The sequence below is a fragment of the Schistocerca serialis genome, chromosome 2 (genome assembly GCF_023864345.2).
Source record: "Schistocerca serialis cubense isolate TAMUIC-IGC-003099 chromosome 2, iqSchSeri2.2, whole genome shotgun sequence".
Lineage (NCBI taxonomy): Eukaryota > Metazoa > Arthropoda > Insecta > Orthoptera > Acrididae > Schistocerca > Schistocerca serialis.
Window position 1 is genome coordinate 35356154 of NC_064639.1, and position 20637 is coordinate 35376790.

Genomic DNA, 20637 nt, shown 5'->3' on the forward strand with positions numbered 1-20637 from the left:
GTGCCTAATTAAAAACTTACATTCTTTGCCCTGAGCTGTACCTAACAAGCAGTATCCCATCCCTGTAAACGGTAGTGCAGTAATCCTTTGTACTGGGAATGCCTTATGGTGGGTGCCGCATTCCCATTTGTGTTTAACGAATGATCCTTCTTGTGATGTTTGCCTTGTTTCTTATTCCTAGAATCTTGTGCCTTGTGACCAGCTTGACCACTGAGAACATTGTGGCTGGCCACATTGCTTCAGCCAGTGACTATAACGTCCCCATCTATAACATTTAACTTCAGAGGCGAAGACCAGATGGTAATTATAGCCTTTCATAGCAATATTTATTTCCTCCAACCTTGTGATGCTCATAATAGCTACGGCCAGGTCAGATGAATTCTCCGTCCTGACTGTGAAATATCTGTGGAGACACCCATAAGACAACACTGTGAGCCATAATTTAGCTTGAGGCACAGAAACTGAATTAGTTGTTGCTCGTTTGGTCTGCTCATACGTTTATGCACTAATCTTCCTGATTCTATCCCAAAATTTCTGCGCTAAACTACTTAGTTTGTCTCTCAAAAATCTCACGGTGTTTTGCTTCCAGAAGCACTGGCGCAAGTCATTAGCCTCATCTTGGAATGCTCCTACCTTGCTTAGTACATTATGATACATAACATGTGCCTTAGCGTGATCTATTAACTGTAAGTTAGCAATACGCAAACATATTCCATCCATCCAGTTACACAACTCAGTGGTAGCTAATACATCTCAAATGAACACCATGATATCCTCTGTTTTTCCAGAAAAAAGGCGTTATTAAATTTGCTACTGATGAATTAGGAGAGAGGAGGGTACACTGAGTATGATCTTAACTTCTCCTCGTCCTGACTGCAACAGCTGTACCGCAGCTTTCATGTTTTCAACTTACATAAGTTTTCATTTTTCTGCTGATGCCCTTTTTTACCTCACTCTGTCACAGCAGTGACAAAACAAATATTTGGGAAAACTATACATTTACTACACACAGCAGTACAACAAATTAACTCCTGTACTAGATCATTACCCCACATGACTCTGAACAATCCTCCAGAAGTGTCCAAACCTTCTACAAATGCCATACATACCTGCCACAGACGTAGTACATAGGGACAAGTGGCCTGATAAAGTACAAAATTAGCACCTCACTGGCATTAGATACACTTCAGGTTCCTGCAGTTTCACAAATGACACTGTAAGAATGGATCTAATGCCCCTGCACTTTAAAATGGCCACAAACAAGAACATAGAAAGGCCAACAGAAAAAATCCTTGCCTACCTCATTGCAGTGTGTCGGAATGTAATTCCAGTGATGCTGCAGATGTGGTTCTGCTAAGGTGTCACTTTGCTGCCAAAAAACAGTTCTGCCGCCAAAAGCAGTTCTGATGCCAATTTGTAGGAGCCTCAGTTGTGACATCTATTGTTGTTGGGATGATGCAGTGTGGAGTACAGTGGACCAGGCCAGTCAGTGAGTTGGATGCTAATATTACAACACTAGTGGAACAAGCATTTGTTAATGAAAGTTAGTAATTGTGTATTCTTCTCTGTGTCAGTGACCAAGCCAGAAGTGGTGATGCAGTGTGCGACATTGATACTTGCTGACACTGTCTCAAGTGAACTCTAGCAGACATCACCCCCAGTGTCCAGCTCATGTTATCATGGTGTCGGATGGGTGGCAGGCCTTGGGGGGGTGTGGGCATAGCTTATACATCAGGTTTGGCTGACTAGGACCGAGACTACAAACTAGCACAGCACTCTCGCTAGTGTCGAACTGAATGTGCTCAGGTAGTCTCTCACCGGCTCTACACGGCGTGGAGATGGTCCACAGCATAGCCCTTTCACCCTGTAAGGCCCATGATGTCGATGATTGCTTTATAGGTACCAGTTGGGGGCAGCAGCGGCTAGTGCACCTCCAGAATACTACCGTAGGTGGACAGTGCATCAAGCACTGTCAATTCAGCTCAGCAAACATTAGGAATCTTCAATTTCTCGCATCAGTGGTTGTGAGGTGGGTAGTGCACAATGACTTAGAATAGTAGACCATAGAGGTAGCAAGCAGTCTGGGAGGCGGAAATCATCTTGATGAATGGTGTCAGTGTCGTAGCTGGCATACTGCAACATAAAGATTGAGATAATGGCTCAGAAGCCTGAGCATTTACTATTTCTGATTTGAGGCAGTGACGTTACCTCAGGCTGGCAGTGACTGACTATGACCTATTTTTCTAGACACATCAGCAGTCTCCACCACCCTCTGTTTCGTAAGAATGGCTCTCAGGGCTTTGGTTTGATGGTTTTCCGCCATATCAACATGCTGATAGATTTTCTTATGGAACACTCTCTCTTACTAAATCAAGCTTCTCATGACAGAGTTCATGTTTGCCGATAATTACAATTACAGATTCTCGCTCACTTGGGGTGAGAAATCACATCCAGGTTTATAATTACAGATTCTCGCTCACTTAGGGTGAGAAATCACATCCGGGTTTCTTCAGCTTTCTGCAGTGCCACCTTTCTACCTGTCTGTTGATTCGAATGTGACACTGAACATTGACCTGGCTTGGTGCTGGCTGCGGAGGACTTTGAGAAAAGTTCGCCTTTGTCCATAATATGTGTAAATTTCTGCTGTATCACAGTACTTCTGAGAACATTACTTACCATGCCTTCAGTTGCTGTAGGTTCGTTTGAACTGAGTACAATAGTAATGTCGTCTGTAAATAAAAAAAAAACTATTTCTTCTTCTTGTATATCAGACATAAGATCATTACATATATGAGAAACAATAATGGAGATAAGACTGAGGCCTGTGCAGCCTCCAATGTTCCTCCAATTACAGCTGAGGATAAATGCTTCTCATTGGGAGAAATTCATCGTAATATGAGAGTGATGTAGTTTCTGCAGTGGAATACTTACCTTTGAACCGTTGAATCTCCTCCACCAATAAAGTCCATTAGCCGATGTATATTGCAGATTTGCCGGGATTTCGGACATGATGAAAATATGGATATTAAAATAATATTTTCAACACACTGCTGAATCCTTTTAAGAGCAGATGTATTTTCTGTAAGCCTTTGCAAAGATGTTCACACATGACTGACAAAACAGCAATTGTTACAGACTTTGCGTCATTATATTAACCAAAGTGGCTGACTTCAAGTGCTTTGCACCTGCCAATATATACCCTATCTTTTTTTAACAATGTATGTTCTTTTGCCTATTGTCAAAAACAAATACATTTACTGATGTATAATGAAAAGTTAATGATTTATGACGAACTGTTAGTACAGTTTTAAGGACAGTAAATGATGATTCATTCTGAATACATTTCTTTATATTGCTCTTTTGAATTTTGTGTGGAATTTTGGTTATGAAGTTAGAATGACAATACCTATCGTAAAATCATTAATTACATCTTGATTTTACATTGGGTTTTACTCCTAACATTGATTGAGGTACAGTACGAAATGCCAAAACGGAATTTCAGGTTAAATATCTGCATGATAATTTCATAGTATCAAAATGACTAAAAATCAGTAGTGCTTATTTCAAAATGTTTGAGAATCGTTTGCAAAAAAGTTAATTTTAACTGATTTAATTGGTCTTTCATTACTGACGTGATACATCAAGTGCACAAGTCATGTTAAATACATCAGATGACTGATAAATGTTCCAAACGTCTGTTGATGGGTAAGTGGAAATTTACGTTTTTTGCTAATTAATTACAACATACCATTTTTTGGGAACTGTAGTAATGGAATCACGGAAATGAAATTATAAATTTTGCTGAAATTTACGACAGTGTGTTATTTCACAATATTATGTTCTCAAACTAATTACAATTTTCTGTTAATTACAATTAAACGACGTGAAATAATGTTAATGATGTTGATTTTGTATATAAGTGAGCAATATAGATTATTTTTCTGATAGAAATAAAAAAAAACTAACTTTTTAACTTTCGTCCGTTACATATTGTGGATAGGGTGATATGCAATTTGCTAAACTTCCAGTGGTATCGAAGCATTCATTAACCAGCCTATAACTAGTTCTATCACAAACCCCATAAGTGAGTTCACCACCAATCAGAGGGTATCCCCTGCTTACAGCCCTTGAATTGTTAAATACAATTTTCTGAATTCTTTTCGTCTGATATTACATTATCCATTGGTTGGCTGTCCCGTGAGGTCCACAAAACCTCTGTTTATCCTTTAATATATTGAGATTCACATAGTCAGATGCCTTACGTAAATCACATAAAATACCCACAGTTGCTATTTCGTTATTTAATGCTTGTAAAATGTGGTGAATGAATGTGTAAATGGCATTCTCAGTTGCGCAACTCTCCTGAAATTCAAAATGTGATTTACTAAGGACAGTACTACTGTTCAGTGCGATACTATTCTAGAATACATCATCATCTCAAAAATTTTGGAAAATATTGTCAGTACTGAAATAGGTAGGTAGTTATTGACATCTCTACTATCACATTTCTTAAGAATCGATTTAATAACACCATATTTCCGTACATGAGGCTGGGAGTGGTGATTGTATGAGCAACTGAAGGTAGGCCAGTCTGAAACGAAAGAGACAACTAAAATAATCTTTTTACTACATTCTAGCAGTACAGTGTAAATGCGGGCTCATTGCGGTGACAGAGATGGAGGCTGACTCCCAGTCTAAGAACTGGGGCTAAATAAAAGAATAGGGATAGCAGTTCACACCTGTGTGGTTGATGGCCAGTCCTGACGACCAGAGACAGAGGCGGATGGCAGAAATCTGGACCACAAGAGAGAGAAGCTACTACTGTCTTCGCCCCGGGACCCTTGAACAACAACACACGTGACATGCCTCCCACATTTCCTACTGGTAAACAGTGGCGTAGGGCGCCATTCTATTCAGCAGAAATGGTGTAAGGTCCGATTCAACAACTTATACGGGATGCAACTGACTCTGTCCTCGACTAGCAGCCTGTGATGGCACGTAGACACCGAGACTCAAGCTGGCAGCGTGGTTAAAAAGCGTATGAGACAGATGGGAGAAAAGTTAGTAAAATTTCACAGATAATCACCATAACCTTTTATACATTTATCACATTGTGAGACAAGACGGGCAGTGCCTTCACGCAAAAATGTTTGTGGTTTCCTACAGAACCGTGATTGTATACATGCGTGTACCTCTTTGTCCAAAGTACATCGATGGCCACGAATGTCTTTGTTCAGGGGCCTACATGTTTCTCAGATTGTTTCGATTACAAGTTTCGCTAAGCGCCTGCAACTCTCGCTTCCCGGGAAGCAGACCGGTACAGCGGGCCCCGGACCGAGTAGGGGTCAGCCTGGCCGGTCGTCCTGAAGAAACAGACGCTTCCCAGAGACCACCAAGAGGCGTCCACGGCGCCGCAAGAGGTCGCTACAGCCGCGGACCTCCTTCCTTCCGCTCGACACGTGACTGGAAATAGAGCCAGCCATATCCATGCGCCAAGCAGTATTTAGGCTGGCGCAGGAGGCTGGAGAGGCAGTTCGCCGAGCGAGCCCACTGGTGTCATCGCAGCCGCCAACGTACCGGAGCCATCCTCGCAGGGCCTCCACTCGTCCTCGGGTGACGGCAACGTGGACTCCGCGCCGCTCTTCACGAGACGCCCGGGGCTTGGTTTGGTGACGTTTTATGCTTACTACAGACAGTTTATGTTTGGAAGAATCTCTGATTGAGTTATTGGTAGGCTTGGAGGAGGATCAGTCCTACCTCACGAATATTGTTTTGTAAATTTTGAAGAAAGACTTTAGTTTAAATAAAAACGCTTTAACTCACACTCTTAGATTTTCCTATCCGCGGCCGGCGGATATATTAGATTTGCTTCAGAGGGTATAATCATGATTCTACAAGCAAGTGCAAACATTTTTGCATGAAGGCGTTGACCGTCTTGTCTCACAGTGGGATAAATGTATTAACAGCTATAGCGATTACTTTTGAAATAATAAACAGTTTCTGTAGTTTTTCTTCCATCAGTTTCGTTTCCATTTGACAGCCACTTATACACTGATGGAATAAAAATCACAGCACCAAAGAAAAATTAATGCAGAGTAATGAAATTTCGGAAATACATCTGTACAGGCAAGATATTTAAGTGATTAACATTGCAAGCCCACAAGTTAATTTAAGAGCGAGATAAACAATTGAAAATGTGAAATTATGGCATATTAATAACTGTTGTAATCGCCAGAATGTTGAAAGCAAGCACGCAAACGTGCATTCATTCTAATGTACAGGTGCTGGATGTCAGTTTATGGAACGGAATTCCATGTTTGTAACACCTGCTTGGTCATGACAGGAATGGTTAACGGTGTTTATGGATGATGCTGGAGCTGTTGTCCGATGCTACGCTCGATTGCAGACAGATCTGGTGGTCATGTAAGCCAAGGCAACATATCGACACATGTAAAGCATGTTGGGTTACAACAGCGGTATGTAGGCAAGCATCATCCTGTTCGAAAACACCCACGAATGTTTTCGAATGGCAGAATAACATGTCGAATCAGCAGACTGACGTGAAAATTTGAAATCATGGTGTGTGGGATATCCACGAGAGTGTCCCCTGCTGTCATTTGAAATCGCACCCCAGACAACTCCAGGTATATGTTCAGCGTGTCGAGCACATAAACAGTTTCGTTGCAGGCCCTCAACTGTCCTCCTAACCAACAAACGGCCATCACTGGCACAGCGGCAGAGTCAGCTTTCATCCGAAAACACAATAGACCTCCACCTTGCCCTCGAATGAGCTCTCGCATGGTGCCACTGAAGTCAATGAGTCAATGGCAGTGGTTTGGGCTCAGTGGAATGTACTGTACAGAGCGTCTGGCCAGGAGCTGTCCTCAGAGTAACCAATCTGTAACAGTTACATGTGTCATTGTGGCCGGCCGCTGTGGACGAGCGGTTCTAGGCCCTTCAGTCCGGAACCGCGCTGCTGCTATAGTCGCAGGTTCGAATCTTGCCTCGGGCATGGGTGTGTGTGATGTCCTTAGGTTAGTTAGGTTTAAGTAGTTATAAGTTCGAGGGGACTGATGACCTCAGAATTTAAGTCCCATAGTGCTCAGAGCCATTTGAACCATTTGTCACTGTGGTGTCAACTGCTGCTCACATTATCGCTGCGTATGCAGTACGATGCGCGAGAGCCATAAGCCAAACACTATGATCTTCCATCTCAGTGGTAATCCAGAGCCTGGTCTTCCCGTGACCATTTATTCTGATGACCACCGCTGCCAACAATCATGTACAGTGACAACATTCTAATTAAGTCCTTCTGCATGATAACAGAGGGAAAGTGCAACTTCTCGTAGCCCAATTACACGGCCTCATTCATGCTCATTGAGGTGCTGATAATGACGCCTTTGTCGCCTTAAAGGCATTCTTGACTAACGTCAACTCATCACCTCCAGTCTCAAAGGTAGCTAACACTCACTGCCGTTACAGCCTGTATTTAAACCAAACCTGATTTACATCCTCGTAGTGGCGGTACTAGCGCCACTCCTATGCGACTGGCGCGAAAATTGAATGTATATCATCTTTGAGATGTATAAACCCGCGTACCAACTTCCGTCTACGTTGCACAACTCTTGGTGTTGTGATTTTTTTTTTTTTTTTTTTTTTTTTTTTTCTGTCCGTGTATATGTCTGAAATCTGTCAGGTAGTTAAATAATATCAAATTCCGAACATTCAAATTTTGTGCAAAAATACCCTGTTTATAGTAAATCTGTTTGCTCCTAGTAATTGAAATCGTCGTTTTCAGAATCGTAAACTAATGTTTGCCATAAAATGCAGATGTAAACATCATATCAATTGATAGGGCTAACTATTTCCATTGGAGTGTTACATTTCAGTTTAAAATTCGTTTCACCTATTAGGTTGCTGTTGTAGCAGAATTCACATCTAAAAATGAATAGAATAACGATCGCGATCGTATCTGCTACGTTGAAAATTTTTAGCATTAATTTGCTATTGCAGTACTACACTGGGTGGAATACACTGAAGTGCCGAAAGAAACCGGTACAGGCATGAGTATTTAAATACAGAGTTATGGAAACAGACAGAATAAGGCACTGCGGTCTTCAACGTCTATGTAAGACCACAAGTATCTGGCGCAGTTGTCAGATCGGTTACTGCTGCCACAATGGCAGGTTATCAAGATTTAAGTGAGTTTGAACGTGGTGTTACAATCGGCGCACGAGCGATGTGACATAGCATCTCCGAGGTATCGATGAAGTGTGGATTTTCTTGTATGACTATTTCACGAGTGTACCGTGAATATCAGGAATCCGGTAAAACACCAAATCTCAGACATCGTTCCGTCCGAAAAAACTCCTGCAAGAACAGGAGCAACGACGACTGAAGAGAATCGTGCAACGTGACAAAACAACACTTCCGCAAATTGCTGCAGATTTGAATGCTGGGCCATCAACAAGTATCAGTGTGCGAACCATTCAACGAAACATCATAGATATAGGCTTTCGGAGCCGAAGGCTCACTCGTGTATCCCTCATGACTGCACAACACAAAGCTTTACGTCTTCCCTGGGGCCGACAACGACATTGGGCTGTTGACGATTGGAAACATGTTGCCTGGTTGGACGAGTCTTGTTCAAATTTTGTCGAGCAGATGGACGTGTACAGGTTTGGTGACAACCTCATGAATCCATGGACCCTGCATGTCAGCAGCGTACTGTTCAAACTAGTGGAGGCACTGTAATGGTGCGGGGCTGTGCAGTTGGAGTGATATGGGACCCCTGATACGTATTGGTATGACTGTGACAAGTCACATGTACGTAAGCATCCTGTCTGATCACCTGCATCCATTCATGCCCATTGTGCATGCCGACGGACTTGGGCAATTCCAGCAGGACAGTGCGACACTCCATATGTCCAGAATCGCTACAGAGTGGCTCCAGGAAAACTCTTCTGAGTTTAAACTCTTCCGCTGGCCACTGAACTCCAGATACGAACATTATTGGGGATATCTGGAATGCTTGCAACGTGATGTTCAGAAGAGATCTCCACTCCCTCGTACTCTTACAGATTTTTGGACAGCCCTGCAGGATTCATGTTGTAAATTCCCTCCAGCACTGTTTCAGACATTAATCGAGTCCATATCATGCGTGTTGCGGCACTGCTGCGTGCTCGCGGGGGTCCTACACGATGTCAGGCAGGGTTACAAGTTTCTTTGGCACTACAGTGTAGAAGAGTAAGTATTGGTCAGACTGATTCAGCCCTGATCTTGAAATGTTCTACGGGTGTCTCTAGAAATTTGTCTGTCAAACATTAGCAAATGCTTTATTCTATGAAAATTAATTTGAGTGACGGGCATAATGGAACAACATGCTACAGATTTTAAAATATCACTGAGATACTATTAATACACTCTAAAGCAAAAACACGACTCACCATGAAGGAGCTACGCAAATTGGTCACAAATTGATATTCATACAGGTATCAAAGGAAAATGCAAATTTGTAATCTTCTGCAGCTGATGGAGGAATGTATGACACTGCAACGCAGTTTCACTGTACAGCTGGCAAGGATAGTAAACAGGGTACATGTTTATACCGGTAGATAGTCTTCGTGAATTTCATTCCGAGTATTCAGTTGGACAGTAACATGCCCTGCAGACAGGCTCGTGAACAATATATGCACATTTCAGCATTTGTAGGATTTTAAATTGGGCTCTGAGAAGCCAGCTCGTGTAATCGGGAAATCACCCGACTTTTGAATAGGAGCGATGCTACTGTTTGACAAAGTTGGCAGGAATGGGCAAACCGTGATCGAACACAGCTGCTTCAAGAAGGAAGTGGTTGACTTCGAAGACGACAATGTTAGGACCGAGAAATGGTCAGAGAGGCACTCAGAACCCTTGTTTCACCGTTGTCATCGACCCGACGTGCAGTTGTTGCTTCAGGTACCAGAAGGACCATCAATAGGTGGTTGACAGAAAGGAGACTGAATTCACAGCGCCCCTTGTGCAGACTACCATTGACGTTTATATTACAACAAGCCCATTTCCAGTGGTGTCAGGCACATTTGGTCTGGAATCTCATTGAGTGGCGTAGAATTGTCATCAGTGATGAGTCCCACTTCGAGCTGAGCCCCAATGACCTGCCATGACATGTATGGAAAGACCCTGGACAGCAGTGGGATACCAACCTGACTGTCGCCTGCTATATGACCCGACAGCTAGGAGTGATGGTCTGGGTTGCCATTTCGTTTCATAGCAGGATCCCTTTGGTTGTCATCTGTGGCACCCATAACAGCGTAGCAGTGTGTCGACGATACCCTATGCCCCATTTTCTTGCCCTTGATAGCACTCCATCCTGGGCTTACATACAAGCAAGATAATGCCCACTCGCACATTGAGATAGTTTCTACTGCTTGCCTTCGTGCTTGCCAAACCCTGCCTTGGCCAGCAAGGTCTCCAGATCCCTCTCCAACTGAGAACGTGTGGAGCATTAAGGGGAGGGCCCACCAACTAGCTCGAGATTTTGATGGTCTAACGTGCCAGTTGGACAGAACTGGATATGATATCCCACAGGAGGATATCCAACAACTCTATTAATCAATGGCAAGCCGAATAACTGTTTGCGTAGGGGGCAGAGGTGGAAGAATTTATTGTTGAGTTGCTCGGCTTATGAAGCACTTCCTCTCGGATAAATCATCCAGTTTTTTCTGAAATTGTTATCATATTTCCTGACTTCCATCCAATACGGATAATTCCCTCGTGATGCGTCGATTTTTTTGTCTTAGTGTATTAATGAAACTCAAAATACTTGCACAACATTAAGTCGTTGGTAAGTAAAGGAACTGTGCATGCCACACTATGTGATCAAAAGTATTCGGACCCCTGGCTGAAAATGACATACGAGTTCGTGGAACCCTCCATCGGTAATTTATAATTCAGTATGGTGTTGGGCCACCCTTAGCTTGATGACAGCTTCCTCTCTCACAGGCATACGCTCAGTTAGGTGCTGGAAGTTTTTTGGGGAATGGCAGGCCATTCTTCACGGTGTGCTGAATTGAGGAGAGGTATCGATGTCGGTCAGTGAGGCCTGGCACAAAGGCGGCGTCCCTAAACATTCCAAAGGTGTTCTATAGGATTCAGGTAAGGACTCTGTGCAGGTCAGTCCTTTACAGGGATGTTACTGTCGTGTACCCATTCCGCTACAGGCCGTGGATTATGAACAGGTGCCCGATCGTGTTGCAAGATGCAATCACCGTCCCAGAATTGCTATTCAACAGTGGGAAGCAAGAAGGTGCTTAAAACATCAATGTAGGCCTGTGCTGTGATTGTGCAACGCAAAAGAACAAGCGGTGCAAGCCCCCTCCATTAGAAACATGACCACATGGTAACACCACCGCCTTCGAATTTTACTGTTGGCACTAAACACGCTGGCAGATGACGTCCGTCCACCGGGCATTCGCCATACCCACAACCTGCCATCGGATCGCCACATTGTGTACCGTGATTCGTCACGCCACACGTTTTCCTACTGTTCAATCGTCCAATGTTTACGCTCCTTACACCAAGCGAGTCATCGTTTGGCATTTACCAGCCTGATGTGTGGCTTACGAGCAGCCGCTCGACTATGAAATCCAAGCAATTTTCACCTCCCGCCTACCTGTCATAGTACCTGCAGTGGATCCTGATGTAGTTTTGATTCCTGTGTGATGGTCTGCCTATTACACATTACGATCATTTTCAACTGTCGGCGGTCTGTCAGTCAATAGACGATGTCGGCCTGTACGATTTTGTGCTCTGTGTCTCTTCACGTTTCAACTTCACTATCACATCAGAAACGGTGGACCTATAGATGTTTAGGAGTGTTGAAATCTCGCGTACAGACTTATGACACCCAATCACCTGACCACATTCGAAGTCCGTGAGTTCCACGTAGCGCCCCATTCTGCTCTCTCATGATGTCTAGTGAGGTCGCGGATATGGAGTACCTGGTAGTAGGTGGCAGCACAATGCACCTAATATGAAAAACGTATATTTTTGGGAGTGTCCAGATACTTTTGATCACATAGTGTATGTGCACAATACTAAGTGAAAGAAATACAGGTTGATAAGACTGACTGGGTGCAAGAGATAAAGGCTTATACCCAGTGGCAAAATTACAAGAGAGCAATGCTAGTCAGTCATTGCAACAAGTGAGGTGCAATAACTCGGTAAAGTAAGATGAAAAGGCGAGGGGCAAAACAGGAAAACTTGTACCCTCTGGTGGGTTGAACCTGAACTACTCTATGGCAACGGAAGAAATAGTAAAGAATTGCACTGGCGACACAGCAAGAAGGAAGAATCAAATACAGGAGGACAAAAATGAGTTGGATGGGTGCCAACAGCGACTGCTCACGGATTTAAATCCATAATGCAGATCAGCAGAATACCGTAGTTGATCGTCGTCTAGCCTTCTGAGCAGCTTGAAGAAACTGCGCCACCAAAAACCGTCAGACACATCTCTGGTTGACCGTTGAGTGAGTGAACGTGCAGAAAAGCATACAACAAGAGCGTGGATATTTGTAGGACATTATAAAAGATCTACATTTCTTATCTATAGAAAAATACGAACTGATGAGTGTTGAGCAACAAGCGATATCTGTAGATATGAAATTTCTCATAACATGGAATTAATCAGCTTGATTTCGTCACCATTGGAGAAATGCCGCTGTGATAGACACAAGGAAACTTCTTAATTCTGTCAGCAAACCAAAGGAATGGTGCACCATAAACACATGTACGAAATCTTAAGTATATTGATCCATGTCACAGAATTTGCTATCTTCAGTTTCCCTAAAGTACCCCATAGACCAACACAGTTGTAAATGAGATTGATACCTCTAATGGTTCTGAGCAGTTGTTAGGAATCGTAATAACAGATACGTTATTTATACAGTGTTTACACCTATAATGGGTGTCTTAAAACTATAAAAATCGAAGGACAATGGTCCACGTAGACGCTCTTCAAGCTGAATTTAGGTCAATAATAAACAGAGTATAGGGGTTTACCCAATAGGCATCCAGTCAAACAACCTTTGTATAGCATCTAACTATAACGTATGCAAAGATAGACCACATAAAAGAAAAAGAGAGTATATACAGTATACTCTAAATTATCCATGCGTGGATTAAATTGTATGCAAATTATCCATTGCCTATTTCTCTCACTTTCTTCTGCTGCTGAAAATTTTTCTTTAGCATGGGAGTGGTCACGGGTGAACGATAGTCTCACTATGCAACACAAGTGTAGTAAACAGTACGCTACTAAAACAGTGCAAGGTCTGGACTTATGTTATGTAAAAGATACAGCAGAAAGTGGAAATAATACACGAAGTCAAAGGAGGCAGTTTTGGTACACGAAATCTGACATTGATTTACATTGTGGGTTGAACGGCAGTCCGTGATATTTTTGGAAAAATAAAGACAAAGTAATCCAGTTTGCTAGCAGTGCTAAATCGTTCAAGGCAGGCTGGAACAACCTTTGGTAACCTGCGGGTCGCCACATCATGACGCGACAGCAACATTGCTAGCGAAGATTCAGAACTACAGGGTCCGTGACGTTAATGTTTACGGGGTAACACGCTGATATGAATGACAATGCCATGCCAACAAACTATGCCTCAAGACACGTGTTTTTTTTTTTTAAAGAACATTCATCTTATGTTCACCTGGAATTTCGTCTGTGGGCCACGTTGAAACCAATTGCGGGAAGGGTCTGGGCTGGCGGCTGCCCATCTCTAAAGTTTTGTCAAAGCAGAACGCTTTGCAAATGTCTGTATACGCAGAACTGTATAAGGCCATGTTGGACGGGTTTAAAAAGAATATAGCAGAGGGCACACACACATCTGGCCCAGTACGCCCCAAACAGGTCTAGTTTTTGTTCAAAAACTTGTGGGTTGAAGAAGATTTTAATTTATCCTCTGTCTGGTCAACTGGTTCACCGGCGGCAGAGATTGCCGTCCGAGGAGGAAAATTAAGTGGTGATAGTAAGGCTGCTTTTGAATTTTGTAATGATTCACCGATGTTAACTGCACTAGAAAATTTAGAGCTGGAGCAAATACACAACGCGATCGAAACCAGGTTGTCTTGGAAGTGTCTACCAACAAAGACGTTAGCTTTCGAGGCAAAGCGTAGTGCAGCTGGTTATCAAGCAAGCAAGGAGAGGTTAACTGTTAATCTGTGCCGTCTGTGAGGGATCACATAAATTTCAACGTGTTGTAATAGGTAAACCTAAAAAACTACACTGTTGCAAAGAAAAAGAAACGAATTATTTACCTGTCCATTACTTTCACCAGAAGGGGGATTGGATGGACCTCACAATACAAGGCGGGTTTCGTTGTGGGGTTATGTGAAGGAAAGTGTGTTCATCTCCCCTTTACCTCGTGACATAGAACAGAATAACAGCCGCCATAACTACTCTACAAGCAGATATACTATGTTAAGTTTATGACGAATTGACCTATCGTTTAGATGTTCGTGGTGCTGCTGGTGGAGCATTTTGCAATGTAACTCATTTTTATAGTATGTTTCTATCGATAAATACAGTGTTTTGAAATCAGATCGTTCTTTTTGAAACAGTTTGTAGTATGAATATAAATAAGTAATTCTGTATGATGTGCATTAGAAGAAATAATGTGATGACATTCAATTTCATAGGTGACGTGTACCGCTGCATCAAGTGCAGGCTGTCTTTCTCCAATGCAGCATATCGGGATCGACATCTTTCGTACTGCTGGGGACGAAGCATGCCTTCCAAAGTCAGCTGTACTACTGCAATCGAGCATGAAGATGGAGAGTGCAAGAACAGTAACAGTGATAACTACACAGACCTGACGCATGATACAGCAAAGAGCTCTGCCTCTAAAGTAGAAGATAATAAGAATAGCATTTCATCTACCCAACCGAACAGTTCTAGTCGGGCTCAATGTAGTAAAATGAACTGCAAGCGCAAGAACTTAGCTCAAAGATGCGTTAAACGCGTTAACGTTAGGGATACTAACGAAGACAGAATACAATCAGAAGAGAACTATTTAGATATCACTTCACTATCAACTGATAACGGTATCATGGACAAAATGGAGTACTCAGACAGTAGTATGGGCTGCAATAAAATATTCTCTAGTACTTCAAATGTGAACAGTCAAGAGCGAACACATACAGGAGAACTCCCATACAAGTTCCCTACCTGTAACAAGTCTTTAGATAAAGCGCACAGTCTCCATGTGCATGCGCCAATTCATACAGGGAAACGTCCATACAAGTGCACCACCTGTAACAAGGCTTTCTCTCGTACCTCAGGTCTCCATGTGCATGAGCGAATTCACACAGGGGAACGTCCATACAAGTGCACCACCTGTAACAAGGCTTTCTCTTGTACCTCACATCTCCATGTGCATGAGCGAATTCACACAGGGGAACGTCCATACAAGTGCACCACCTGTAACAAGGCTTTCTCTGATACCTCAGGTCTCCACCAGCATGAGCGAATTCACACAGGGGAACGTCCATACAAGTGCACCACCTGTAACAAGGCTTTCTCTCGTACCTCATATCTCCATTTGCATGAGCGAATTCACACAGGGGAACGTCCATACAAGTGCACCACCTGTAACAAGGCTTTCTCTCGTACCTCACATCTCCATTTGCATGAGCGAATTCACACAGGGGAACGTCCATACAAGTGCACCACCTGTAACAAGGCTTTCTCTCAAACCTCATCTCTCCACAAGCATGAGCGAATTCACACAGGGGAACGTCCATACAAGTGCACCACCTGTAACAAGGATTTCTCTGCTGCCTCACATCTGCATGTGCATGAGCGAATTCACACAGGGGAACGTCCATACAAGTGCACCACCTGTAACAAGGCTTTCTCTCGTACCTCACATCTCCATTTGCATGAGCGAATTCACACAGGGGAACGTCCATACAAGTGCACCACCTGTAACAAGGCTTTCTCTCAAACCTCATCTCTCCACAAGCATGAGCGAATTCACACAGGGGAACGTCCATACAAGTGCACCACCTGTAACAAGGATTTCTCTGCTGCCTCACATCTGCATGTGCATGAGCGAATTCACACAGGGTAGCTTCCATATAAATGCACCACCTGTAACAAGGCTTTATGTGATGCCTCACATCTCCATGTGCGTGAGCGAATTCACGCAGGGGAACCTTCATACAAGTGCATCACCTGTAACATGGCATTCTCTCAATTCTCAGATCTCCATAAGCATGTCCGTACTCAGAAGTGCACCACCTGTAACAAAACTTTTTTGCTGCCTTATCTGTCCATGTGCATGAGTGAATTCATACAGGGAAATGTCCATGATACTGCACCACCTTTAATAAGGTGTTCTCTGATGTCTTACATATCTGTAGGAATGATCATACTCACACTGTAGTACTAAATCATTTGCGCCACTGGTGTTAAACTTAAGATTTACTAAACATCCTTTAGCTGTTTACTGCTATTGCATTGGTTAGGAGCATAGTTTCCTGGAACTTTCTGAAACTGCTGACATACTGAGACCAACAGGATAACAGGGTGCTTATATTGTGTAGTTCACACAACTTGCATAATTATGTGAATTGTGACTTCTCTTCCTATTGTTCGATGAAGGTCTGTGTTCTATCGTAATTCTGCACACGTGCACAAACTGTCATGTTAAGGAGACACAAGTGTATCCCCGAAGTATGATAGTTAATCAGTTAAGGGAAGCACACTCACATCCCTTGCAATAGTAAATTCACTTTTCTTGGTAGTGGCTGCAAATACTTGTTTTCCATATCCTGTACCACTCTATTAATAGAAATATTCTGCTGTTTGTGACTACATGTAGAAACATAACACACATGACATTCTGTGTGTACAGCTGTAGCACTATTCAAAATGGTTGTTTCTGTGACATCATTCAGTTTGTTAATGTTATGCTACAGTAAATATAACACATTCAGGAGGATGTCTGATTCATGATATTTATATTACTAGTTTACAAATAACATAATTGCTGTGCAAATAGTGTCCCACTTTCACATGTAAATGAGCAACACATTAGCCAGAGTAGTATAAACACGGGATAATTTTAACTGGAAACTTACAAACAGGTAATTTTTGTCAATGATGTAGTGCCAAGTGAGATCAGTTTATGTAAAACCAATTCGTTCATAAATATCATTATAGTATGAATAGTTATTCATAGGTAAAATCATTAAAATAGTATATATTTTTCTCTACCTGCATTGGGATAACTGATACAGAGATTACGCATAATGTTGCATGTAGGAAACATATGACCTGGAAAAAAAGGCGGTTGTAGTCTTTGATGATTATCAGATAACAATGTGCTGATAAGTGTAATTAAATTTTTCTTAATTAAAATTAAATTCCATGTATTTTACTCTGAACTTTTCGGGGTTCCACACATTTGACATGGAAATCTTAGCATTGTACCTTGAGTGGCCACCAAACTGCCTTCATCAAATGAATTCCATAGTGGAGTTCACTAGTCATAGTCACTGAAGTGCTAACCAAAAAGTGGTTTCCAGTGTTTGTTAGCAGCTTGTAATTGCACTCTGATTAATTTAACTTGGGCTGGACATTAAGAACTGATTATATATACAGCCGTCCCTTATCCATTAAAAACCTGCTGTCTCAATAACTCCAATGATTTATTAAAATTTACTTCCAAAAGGATTTTATGGTTCTAAAGATCTTAGAGAAAAATATGGAATGTCTAACAAAGTGTAATACATAGTTATGGCAAACTTATTAGCTGATAATGATGAGGATAATAAAGATTGGTGGATGGATGATGGATGAATGCATGTAATTCCGCTAGAATAAGGATTTTTGTTGATTTATTGCGCTAAAGACTCTATTCTGCTGCCAGCCAAAACAGTATGGGCAAATGCCTACATACTCAGACTGTAATATAGGAACTTCATGGAATATTCATTACGCTGGAAAGTCTTGAAGATACATTCAAGTTTTTTATTGTTGTACATGAAAAATTCATTAAATAATACAGTGGCAAGCCTATGGTTTCACACTGAACTGTGTGTATGGTTTCGTCCAGAGCCTATTTCATGTAGCAAAGAACAGTTGAAAAGTTTTTCTCTCTTTGCAAAGGTATATGAAGCGAAATTAAATATTTTGAGTATTCACATTCACAGTCAAGGTATATATGGACCCATCACTGTAGTACAAGTTTACATACCAACTAGGTCCATGGACGGTGAAGCGATTGAAAGAATATAAAACGAAATAAAGGAAATTCTTTAGATAGTTAACGATGACGATAATTTAACTGTGATGGCAGCCTGGAAGCCGATCATAGAAAAGGGAAGAGATTGAAAAATTATAGGAAAATATGGACTGGGGGAAAGAAATGAAAGAGGAATTGTTCAGGTAGAATTTTGCGTGCAGCATAATTTAATCACTGCTAACACTTGGTTTAAGAAACATGGAACAGACCTGGGGACACAGGTAGATGTCATATTGATTATATGACAAGACAGATTTATAAACTAGATTTTAAACTTTAAGGTATAGGAAATAGATGATGAGATGGGAGATATGATATTGCTAGAAGAATTTGACGAAGCTCTGAAAGCCTTAAGTGAAAACAAGGCCACTGTAGAAGACAAGCCCTCAGAATTATTTGTTATCAATGGGAGAGCTAGCCATAAACAAACTCTTCCACATGGTTTTACTAGGTGTATGAAACAGCTAAAATGTCCTCACATATCAAGACTGAAGATAATGGGTGAGATTTGCTATTTGAGTAGCAAAATAACTTATGATGGGCAAAGTAGAGTGGATATAAAATGCAGGCTGTCTATATAAAGAAAAGCATTTCAGAAAAGAAGAATTTGTTAGCGTCTGTTTGAAATTTAGATGACAGTAAATCTCTCCTGAAGGCAGTTGTCTGGAATATAGCCTTGGGTGGGGAGGTGAAACATGAGCGATAATCAGTTCACACAAAAAGAAAACGAAATCTTTGGAGATGTGGTGTTACAGAGGAATGTCAAGATTGATAGACCGTGTAAATAATGAGAAGGAATTGAATGTAATTATGGAGAATAGAAATATATGGTACAAATGAAGTAAAACAAGAGATTAGAATCAAGGAATCGTCTGTTTTGCATTAGTGGAAAGAGTGGGAAGTAGAAGTTGCAGATCGAGATCAAGTGTTGAATGGAGCTCAGATGGAGGTACATTGCTGTAGCTGTTCAGAGATAAGGATTTCACAGAAATGACTAATGTGGAGGTGCTTCAAACCAGTCTTCAGAGTGAATACCACAGCAACAACGATACTTAGTTTGCCCAAGTCTCCATCTATACGTAATTGTAGAGATATTATTCATATGGTAAATCAGGTAGCAATGACGAACGTGTATGAAGCAAATAATGTCATTAACTTGCATAAGAAAACATCAAGTGGACGAGTTCTGTAGATGAATGCGACGCCAAAGACAATACTTGTCGTAACTCAGCGAATAAAATCGGGTTAACAATTGCTTTTTATCAATGATACAGAATTGAGAATCATGCTGTGATGCCATTGGCGGATAGTACCACGAGATGGAGGCGTTGAGACGTTCTGTTGACGTGCCAACTCATCAAGAGTGATGATTTTGAACTCGAGTAATTTGGCAAAATGCGTTTGTTACAGAAAACCTGGTAAAATTACGAAAATTGATGAAAAATACGTGAAACTGGGTTAATTACAAGTACGACAAAATATAGATGAATGAGGGTACTTACATGCTTGCCTGTAAAAACTAAACTCTTCCCGAACAGGCCACGAAGGCCCAACGGTACCAATCGCCGACCGTGTCATCTTCAGCCCACAGGCATCACTGAATGTGGATGGGGAGGGGCATGTGGTCAGCACACCGCACTCCCAGCCATGTCAGTTTATGAAACAGGATAAATGAGAGTACTTACATGCTCAACTGATTGTGTGAAAATCATTCCATTCCTCCATTGGTGCGTTTGACAACTGATCCAAGCTGTCTAAGTCCTGCAGAATACTCCTTGTTCCACATGTGTTTATGCATTGTAATCCATAAAAATGAAAGACGCAATGTCCAAAGATTTGGCGATTATGATGACCGCCAACTAGGACACCAAAACAGTGATCCTATATGTGGGTGTGATATATGAGTAATCAGTGCTCTTGGTCTCTTCGAAAATGGAACAGCGAGGTGTCTGATACCCCACCAATGTGGAACATGAATTTAAATTTAGAGGTCATCACCTTCAGAAAGCTATTTGGAGACACTCCACAGTGTTGCAAAGTCTTCTAGTTTCCATATGTTGTAATGTCTTGCACATTTTTGTCAATAAGAAACATTGCCTCTGTCTTTTATTTCAACTATCCTGTGTGTTGTGGGAGCAGTGTAACTTACACCATGCGATGTCCAGCTTTCTGTGGGAGCCAGTAGATCGAAACGTGTTAATGCTGGTTTAGCACTTGACACATGTCTCAACAATTGAGATGGAAAAACAAAATGTATGGCGGTGTACAAAGCTGTAGTCCTACACTATTTGGACGTGGTACAGCAGAAAAACAATGTATC

At 41.9% G+C, this 20637-nt stretch overlaps 1 protein-coding gene across 1 annotated transcript; it reads left to right on the forward strand.

Annotated features, from left to right (window-relative positions):
- The first annotated feature begins 15116 nt into the window (after positions 1–15116).
- On the forward strand, positions 15117–16454 carry LOC126458644 (zinc finger protein 501-like). Its single transcript, XM_050095812.1, is given in 1 exon segment — positions 15117–16454. A coding segment is annotated over 1 exon segment (1338 nt).
- Positions 16455–20637: the final 4183 nt, after the last annotated feature.